General features: G+C 49.7%; 1 protein-coding gene across 1 annotated transcript; it reads right to left on the reverse strand.

Moving 5' to 3' along the window:
- Positions 1 to 5075: 5075 nt before the first annotated feature.
- LOC149457139 (uncharacterized) lies at positions 5076 to 6290 on the reverse strand. The gene has a single exon (XM_089684017.1). The coding sequence runs from the start codon at positions 6273 to 6275 to the stop codon at positions 5076 to 5078; it is 1200 nt and encodes a 399-aa protein (XP_089540143.1). The 5' UTR covers positions 6276 to 6290.
- Positions 6291 to 10156: the final 3866 nt, after the last annotated feature.

Consider the following 10156-nt stretch of genomic DNA (forward strand, 5'->3'; position numbering starts at 1 on the left):
TCTGCTAACAGAAAAACAAGATCTTAATACCAAGCCCTTTGAGAACAATCTGGAGTGATGAGAATTACCAGAATTTTCTTAAACTTGCGAGTGTGGATAGAAGACAGCATGAAGATATGAGTAGGGCAGAATGAATCTGTCTCACGTCAGCACTAAGAAATCTGTAGCTACAGCTTAGAGATCCCTCGAGCTAGAGATGAATTTACCCATTTTGGCATTCAGATGGCTAGGAGATCTAAATCAGGAGTTCCCCACATGGAGCATATCTGTCTGAACACCTCTAAATATGGAGACCGTTCCTCCAGGTTCAGACTGACAGCTGAGTTAATTGGATTTCCAATTGTCTACACTCCTAATGTAGACCATGGATAGAGCAGTATGAGGAAAGAACAAACAGAGGGTGCACGGGCCTAGTGCATTACAATAAAAAATGTTTAATAAGAAATAAAGTAGGTGTACTCACAAACGACAATAAAATCAAGGCACGTCATAAAAGAACAGTTTAGTCAACACCGCGCTGAGTAACAGTCCGCAATAGGGAGTGTAGACATCCAACAGGCTGACGTGTTTTGAGGACTTGCCTCTTCCCCAAAGCCAACTCAATAGATAGAGCAGTAACACACCTCTCTAGCAGTAACACACCTCTCTGGCCAAAAGTGCCATTGCTGAACTCTTTGGGCCTTTTTTGTGATTTACATATGCCACTGCCATGGCACGGTCTGGCTGTATCACTCATAATTATCAGCTTTTTGAGTGGGAAGGCATGTGTCTGATGTCACTTCCTGATGAGGTTGTTTTGCACAATGGTTACTGTCACGACCCGCGGCCGCCGCCACCAACAGGCGACAATCGCACAGCCGCGACTAACAGTAATACGTCACGCCCACGGCGTCAGACCCCAGACCTTCTCACCAAACTCGTAACCAAAGGCCGGCCGATCCAAAACCGCGGTGTGACGCGCGTAACAAGGCCCCACCCAGCTGCACCCTACACAGCGATTGCCCAGCTAATGGACTACAATCGTTGCCTGCAGCCTGAATGCGCTTGTTACTGGGTCGGGTTAGTTACGCAACTAACCCTCTACTGCCACCACCACTTTTGTTGGAGACTGGGAAACTCCCGTTATCAAATATACACTATAGTGATTGAAATATTGATCTATATAGCACGGCCCGCGGACCTTGCTATACAGAAATATAACCACAGTAGCGTCTCTTCAAAGGCAGGGATTCGTGAATTGCAAGTAAGTGCTTAGAAACAGTTTAACACTTTCAGAAAGAAAGATTTATTTCTAACGGTCAAACAGATGCAAAATAAATAGTTACAAAGATGTCACAAGAATATATATATATGTATATAAAGACACAGCAAACATAGAATAGCGAGGAAATTACAGGGTAAGTTACTTGCCTTGCCTGGTTTTAGCAAATTCAAGATGCAGAGCAGAAAGGTTCTTTGATCTCCCCTTGTTACGATGTTGCTGGGAGATCCCTGTGTGTCTCTGTGAGTCTAACTCACTTACTCTCTTAAAGGTCCCTCAGGGGAAGGGAGGGGGGCTCTGACTACACGTTTTGGGAGTAGTCATTGGGGAACTCTAACTACAACTCATCCCCCATGATATGAAACATACAGTTCACCTGAGGAATGTGCAGTTTTCTTATCTTGATTTAGATGGGGGAGGAAATACACTTTACAACCTTTATGACTGCTGGACTGCTGGACGCAGGATGTCTTAACCTGGTTGACCCCCCACACCATCTGCCAGTAGATAACGTTTGACTCACAGGAATGCAGGGGGGATGTAAGGAGTGATTTGAAAAATGCCTCAGATAAACAGATAGAACACTGAAAAGGGAGTTGAAGGGGGACTCCGCTCCAACAAGGATGAGCATGTTTGCCACACCTCCCCCTTAAGTGGTTGCCAAGGAGTGAGCTACAAGTTCTCTCCTGACGCAACCGACTTCTGCTGGCTCGACCTGCCGTGATAACCCATCCGCGTTGCCATGGGTGCTGCCCTTCTTATGCTGTATGGTGAAATCGTATTGCTGGAGAGTTAGGCTCCACCGGAGTAGTTTGCCATTCTCCCCAGCCACACGATTTAGCCAGCTCAGGGGATTGTGATCAGTGATCACGGTGAAGTGCCGCCCATACAGGTACATTTGTAGTTTCTGGAGAGCCCACACGATCGCCAGGCACTCTTTCTCGATCGTGGCGTATGCTACCTCCCTCGGGAGCAGCTTCCGGCTCAGGTAGAGGATGGGATGTTCCTCTCCTGAACCATCAACCTGGCTCAGGACGGCACCCAATCCATATGCAGAGGCATCCGTCTGCACTAGGAAACGCCGGGTGAAGTCTGGAGCCTGTAGCACAGGGGCGCTGGCCAGCGCCTCCTTCAAGGCCTGGAAGGCCTTCTCACACTCGGGTGTCCACGACACCTCCTTGGGCAGTTTCTTCTTGGTCAGGTCAGTCAAGGGTTTCGCCAGGCTACTATAGTTACCTACAAACTTCCGATAGTAGCCAGCTGTCCCCAGGAATGACATGACCTGCTTCTTGGTTTGTGGGGTAGGCCAGGCCAGGATGGCCTCCACCTTCCCTGTTTCAGGCCTCAGGGTGCCTCCTCCTACCTGGTGTCCCAAATACTGGACATCTGTCATGCCTATCTGACACTTGCTGGGTTTGACTGTCAGATTGGCGGCTGTCAGTCTGTCCAGAACTTGTGACAGATGCACCAGATGTTCTTCCCAGGTGGGACTGAACACGGCGATGTCGTCCAGGTAGGCTATTGCGCACTGTTCCAGCCCCTCCAACAGGTCGTTCATGACCCTCTGGAAGGTGGCTGGGGCATTCTTCATCCCAAAGGGCATGACCGTGAATTCGAACAAGCCGAATGGGGTGATGAAGGCCGACTTTTCCCGGGCCTCGAGCGCTAGAGGAATTTGCCAGTACCCCCTGCTCAGATCCATGATCGTGAGATAGCGGGCCAGCCTATCCAACAATTCATCGATCCGGGGCATGGGGTAGGCGTCTGCAGCGGTGATGGCGTTCAGCTTCCGATAGTCCACACAGAACCTGGTCGTCCGGTCCTTCTTGGGGACCAGGACTACAGGGGACGCCCAGGCGCTGTGAGACTTCTAAATCACCCCCAACTGCAGCATTTCCTCCACCTCCCTTTTCATATCTGCCAGCACCTCTAACGAGACGCAATAGGCGGATTGTCTAATAGGAGGATGGGCGCCTGTGTCTACTTTGTGGGTAGCAAGATGGGTTCTCCCAGGCTTCCCAGTAAACCTACCCCCATGTACTGCCAGCACTCTCTCCAGCCCAGGTACCTGGGTGGGGGTAAGGAGGGGGTTGATCGGGAGGGCTGACTCCTCTTCCCTAGTGTCTGCGAGTAGGTCCAGGAGGGGGTCAGCCTCCTCAGTCTCCTGTTGGCTGCAGACTGGCATGACGTAGGCCGTACGTTCGTGGTGAGCCTTGATCATATTAACATGGAAGGCCTTCTGCCGTCTGCTTCCTTCGCCTAACCTAACCAGATAGGTCACATTGTTCAGGCGCTGGGTGATAGGGTACGGGCCTTCCCAGGCAGCCTGCAGTTTGTTCTGCCGCAAGGGTAGCAGAACATACACCTGCTGCCCAACGTTGTAGGTCCGCTCCCTGGCATTACGGTCATACCAACATTTCTGCCTGGTCTGGGCCTGGGCCATGTTTTCTCGTACCAACCCCACCAGCATCTCCATTTTATCCCGGAACCTGAGCACGTAATCCACCACGGATACCTCCGGGTCCGCAATCTTGCCCTCCCAGGTCTCCCGGATTAGGTCCAGAGGCCCTCTCACCCTCCGCCCGTACAGAAGTTCAAAGGGCGAAAACCCGGTGGACTCCTGAGGCACCTCTCTGTAAGCGAATAACAGATGAGGCAAATATCGTTCCCAGTCCTTGCCCTGGGACTCCACAAAGGTGCACAACATTTGTTTCAATGTGCCATTGAAACGTTCGCACAAGCCATTCGTTTGTGGATGGTAAGGACTGGCCATGATATGCGTCATCTGTATCTTCTGACAGAGAGCCTGCATCAGGTCTGACACAAACTGGGGCCCTTGATCACTAATAAGCTTGGCTGGAAATCCTACTCTGGTGAAGATTCCCAGCAGAGCATCTGCAACCTTGTCCGACCGGAGAGAGGAGAGAGCCACAGCTTCCGGATACCGGGTGGCATAGTCGACCACTGTCAGGATATAACGTTTGCCTGAGCTGCTAGGGATGGCTAGAGGCCCCACGATGTCTACTGCCACCCTCTTAAAAGGCTCGTCAATCACAGGCAAAGGTTGTAATGGGGCCCTGTGCACCTCTCCTGCCTTGCCAACTCGCTGACAGGTACCACAGGACCGACAGTAATCTGCTATGTCCGCTAACATAGTGGGCCAAAAGAATTTATGGATCAATCGGGCTCGCGTCTTAGTGATTCCCAGGTGCCCGGCCAGAGGAATCTCATGAGCCACCTTCAGCAGCTGTCCCCGACAGGGATGAGGCACGACAAGCTGTCGTCTACCAATGTCAGCCCCCTTTCCCTCAGTGGGCAGCCCCTCCCTATATAGTCTGCCTTGCTCCCAGTAGACCTTTTGTTTAGCATTCTCCGCAGGGGGGCAATTAGCCAGATTCCTGAGCTGCTCCAGGGTCTGGTCTGTCAGTAAGGCAGCCTCAAATGTGGAACTACAGGTCCCAGCCAGCGGTCCTGTAGCAAACAATGACAGCTGCTGGGACTCCCTGGAGGCAGAGTCCACTGGGTCAGAACAAGGGGAGGGGTCAGGGACGTCCTCCTGCTGTTCTGAGACCAGAGTCTGTGCCTCAGCTACCCGGGCTGCACTGCGGGTGACCACTAAGGTGAGGGATGCCTCATTAGTATCATCATAACCATCAACATTACTGACCTTATTAATGACATTACTAATGATATTACCGACATTGACATCAACATTACAGGCATTTGCAACATCATTGTCCTTATAATTATCAACAGTTACTTGTCTACTGTCCATTTCACCTGATCTTGTTACCTCCCCCAACAAGGGGATTTCTTATCCCTCTCCAGCTAATGGAGAATCTTGCCACCCCGCTCCCTTCCCAGCCCCCTCCCTCTGTCCATCCACAGGCTGCCCAGACATTGGCTCAATATCTGCACACTGTACCTTGGTAGGTCCCGAGAGTTCCAGGGGGGCATCCGGAGAGTCCTTAGCAGGGGCATAATAGGCGATAAGGGTGCCCAGATCGGCCCCCAATAGGACAGCTGTGGGAATATCATCAGAGACTCCTACCTGCCTCATCCCCCTCCCTGCACCCCAGTCGATGAACACATATGCCTGGGGTATGTGGGAACGGGTTCCCCCCACTCCGGTGAGGGTCAGGAACTTCTCGGGGATGATGTCTGTGTCCTCTATCACCTCGGGTCGGACTAAGATGACTTCAGCTCCAGTGTCACGCAAGCCTGTTACGGTCCGGTTGCCGACGATGACCGGCTGTAGGTTGATGCTGGGTCCCCGAGGTTTCCCACTGACCAGCAGCACGGAGGCAGAGTTGAGGGCTGGCTGGCCCGATGATGTCATCTTCTTCTGCTCAGGACACTGGGTCCTGAGATGTCCGGCTTTCCCACAGGCGAAACATCTGCGGGTGTCAGGCAGGAATGCCTTGGCTCCAAGCGCTGCAGGGTTGGGCGGAGGTGAAGCTTGACTCACCGAAGTAGGAGAGGTTGCTAGGGACGATTTCCCCCCTTTCCAGCTGTTTGGAAGAGCCTTGCGAGGTTCAGGCACTCGCGTGTGGACGAAGGTATCTGCCAAGTCTGCTGCAGCTGTAGTAGATGCTGCCTCCCTCTCCAAGACGAACTGTCTGACGTCTGCTGGACAAATGTGCAGGAGTTGATCTCTGATTATGAGATCCTCCAAAGATTCATAAGAATCAACTTTTAGTCCCTTAGTCCACTGTCGGAATGTGGTACGTAAGCGACTTGCCACATCCGTGTAAGAGTCCCCAGGTCCCTTCTGCATGGACCTGAACCGCTTGCGGTACACTTCCGGGGTCATCTGGTACTTCCGGATAATGGCATTTTTTAAACGTTCATAGTCATCATCTTGCCCCTCTGGCAATTCAACAAACGCTTCCAGGGCCTTGCCTTGTAGCCCTGGTGTCAGGTACCGAACCCATTGAGCTTGGGTCACATGGTACTGACGGCACGTTTTTTCAAAGGACAGTAAGTACGTGTCAATGTCACTGTCCTTTTCCATCACTGGAAACTTGGCTGCGCCCACGGAAAGAGTGCCGTCCCTGTGATCTAGGGCCCCGAGGTTCTGACCCGGTTGCTGCTGGAGCCTTGCCATCTCCATCTCGTGCCGACGATCAGCTTCCCTCTGCACCGCCTCTCTCTCAGCCGCCCTTTCAGCTTGGCGTTCCTCTCTCTCTGCCGCTGCTTGGCGTTCCTCTCTCTCTGCCGCTGCTTGGCGTTCAAGGAACTGCAAGTATGCCACAGGATCCATCTCCATAACACATTTCAGGGCTTCCTGCCTCTGAGAAGAGTCTCTGCTGGTTACCGGCACCACGGTGTTAGCGCGCTCAGGCGGTGGTGTGACGTTAACCTTTGGTGATCCTCCAGTGTCAGTCTCTGTATGCCCACCCTGTGAGGCTGTCTCTGAACCACTGGCAATGTGGGTAACGGGAACCCCTCCATGTTCAGGTTCCCCCGAGTTCTGATTTGCTCGGATATCATACTCCACTAGATCACTAATCAAATCTTCACGAGTTTTGCGACCGACGTCCAATCCTCGTGAGGCACATTCAACTTTCAAATCAGCTTTGCTCATTTTCTCGTAATCTGCTTCACCAGGCATAATTGCAAGCAAAGATAAGATAGAAGAGAAAAGTTGGAAAAGAAAATAGCTGTTGCTATGTGTCTCTCTATACACACATATACAGTCATGGCCGAAATTGTTGGCACCCTTGATATTTCTCCAGGAAATCATGTATTTCTCACGAAACGTATTGCATTAACACATGTTTTGCTATACACATGTTTATTCCCTTTGTGTGTATTGGGACAAAACAAAAAAAGGGAGGAAAGAAAGCAAATTCGACATAATGTCACACAAACCTCCAAAAATGGGCTGGACAAAAGTATTGGCACCCTTTCACAACTGCGGATAAATAAGAATGTTACAAGCATGTGATGCTCCTGTAAACTCACCTGGGGCAAGTAACAGGTGTGGGCAATATAGAAATCACACCTGAAAGCAGATAAAAAGGAGAGACGTTCACTTAACCTTTGCATTGTGTGTCTGTCTGTGCCACACTAAGCATGGACAACAGAAAGAGGAGACGAGAACTGTCTGAGGACCTGAGAACCAAAATTGTGGCAAAATATCAACAATCTCAAGGTTACAAGTCCATCTCCAGAGAACTAGATTTGCCTTTGTCCACAGTGCGCAACATTATCAAGAAGTTTGCAACCCATGGCACTGTAGCTAATCTCCCTGGTCGTGGACGGATGAGGAAAATTGATGAAAGATTGCAACGCAGAATAGTCCGGATGGTGGATAAGCAGCCCCAAACATGTTCCAAAGACATTCAAGCTGTCCTGCAGGCTCAGGGAGCATCAGTGTCAGCGCGAACTATCCGTCGACATTTAAATGAAATGAAACGCTATGGCAGGAGACCCAGGAGGACCCCACTGCTGACACAGAGACATAAAAAAGCAAGACTACAGTTTGCCAAAATGTACTTGAGTAAGCCAAAAGCCTTCTGGGAAAACGTCTTGTGGACAGATGAGACCAAGATAGAGCTTTTCGGTAAAGCACATCATTCTACTGTTTACCGAAAACGGAATGAGGCCTACAAAGAACAAAACACAGTACCTACGGTAAAATATGGTGGAGGTTCAATGATGTTTTGGGGTTGTTTTGCTGCCTCTGGCACTGGGTGCCTTGACTGTGTGCAAGGCATCATGAAATCTGAGGATTACCAAAGGATTTTGGGTCGCACTGTAGGGCCCAGTGTCAGAAAGCTGGGTTTGCGTCCAAGATCCTGGGTCTTCCAGCAGGACAATGACCCCAAACATACGTCAAAAAGCACTCAGAAATGGATGGCAAAGAAGCGCTGGAGAGTTCTGAAGTGGCCAGCAATGAGCCCAGATCTAAATCCCATTGAACACCTGTGGAGAGATCTTAAAATTGCTGTTGGGAAAAGGTGTCCTTCCAATAAGAGAGACCTGGAGCTGTTTGCAAAGGAAGAGTGGTCCAAAATTCCGGGTGAGAGGTGTCAGAAGCTTATTGATGGTTATAGGAAGCGACTGATTTCAGTTATGTTTTCCAAAGGGTGTGCAACCAAATATTAAGTTAAGGGTGCCAATACTTTTGTCCAGCCCATTTTTGGGGTTTTGTGTGACATTATGTCATATTTGCTTTTCTGCCTCTGTTTTATATTTGTTCCAATACATACAAAGGGAATAAACATGTGTATAGCAAAACATGTGTTAATGCAATACCTTTTTTGTGTGAAATACTTGATTTTCAGGAAAAATATCAAGGGTGCCAACAATTTCGGCCATGACTGTATATAAAATAAAATATGCACCGCTTGTTTCTAAGGACTGTTTCCACAAAGGTTACAATCCTTCAGTGCAGAGCCAACTTTTAACACTGCACTGAAGCTCTTACTGCAATTATCCCACGTACGCTGCCAACAATATGTCACGACCCGCGGCCGCCGCCACCAACAGGCGACAATCGCACAGCCGCGACTAACAGTAATACGTCACGCCCACGGCGTCAGACCCCAGACCTTCTCTCCAAACTCGTGACCGAAGGGCCGGCCGATCCAAAACCGCGGTGTGACGCGCGTAACAAGGCCCCACCCAGCTGCACCCTACACAGCGATTGCCCAGCTAATGGACTACAATCGGTGCCTGCAGCCTGAATGCGCTTGTTACTGGGTCGGGTTAGTTACGCAACTAACCCTCTACTGCCACCACCACTTTTGTCGGAGACTGGGAAACTCCCGTTATCAAATATACACTATAATGATTGAAATATTGATCTATATAGCACGGCCCGCGGACCTTGCTATACAGAAATATAACCACAGTAGCGTCTCTTCAAAGGCAGGGATTCGTGAATTGCAAGTAAGTGCTTAGAAACAGTTTAACACTTTCAGAAAGAAAGATTTATTTCTAACGGTCAAACAGATGCAAAATAAATAGTTACAAAGATGTCACAAGAATTTATATATATGTATATAAAGACACAGCAAACATAGAATAGCGAGGAAATTACAGGGTAAGTTACTTGCCTTGCCTGGTTTTAGCAAATTCAAGATGCAGAGCAGAAAGGTTCTTTGATCTCCCCTTGTTACGATGTTGCTGGGAGATCCCTGTGTGTCTCTGTGAGTCTAACTCACTTACTCTCTTAAAGGTCCCTCAGGGGAAGGGAGGGGGGCTCTGACTACACGTTTTGGGAGTAGTCATTGGGGAACTCTAACTACAACTCATCCCCCATGATATGAAACATACAGTTCACCTGAGGAATGTGCAGTTTTCTTATCTTGATTTAGATGGGGGAGGAAATACACTTTACAACCTTTATGACTGCTGGACTGCTGGACGCAGGATGTCTTAACCTGGTTGACCCCCCACACCATCTGCCAGTAGATACGTTTGACTCACAGGAATGCAGGGGGGATGTGAGGAGTGATTTGAAAAATGCCTCAGATAAACAGATAGAACACTGAAAAGGGAGTTGAAGGGGGACTCCGCTCCAACAAGGATGAACATGTTTGCCACAGTTACCACTAAGAATTTGGATGACTATGTTTTGCACTATAATATATATTTACATGTGAGCACATTCTAAACTATGTAAGTGTTGTTTAACTAGTTGTCGACTGCAGATAGCCGAATGACGGTTGCACTGCAGCAGGCCAGTTCTGGGAGGGCGTCATATGACGTCCTCCCAGAACGCGCTCTCCTGCACACCCCCAGGGGCGTGCACCCAGTGATCTCCATGATCGCTGTGTCCTACGGATGTGGTAAAAGGCCAATCACAGAGGCCTTTTACCACGTGATCAGCAGTGTCCAATGACACGCTGATTTCCAGGAAATGCAATTGCCAGTTCTCGGCTG

The sequence above is a fragment of the Staurois parvus genome, unplaced genomic scaffold, assembly GCF_062004578.1.
Source record: "Staurois parvus isolate SC_StPar_1 unplaced genomic scaffold, SC_StPar_1.0 ptg000334l, whole genome shotgun sequence".
Lineage (NCBI taxonomy): Eukaryota > Metazoa > Chordata > Amphibia > Anura > Ranidae > Staurois > Staurois parvus.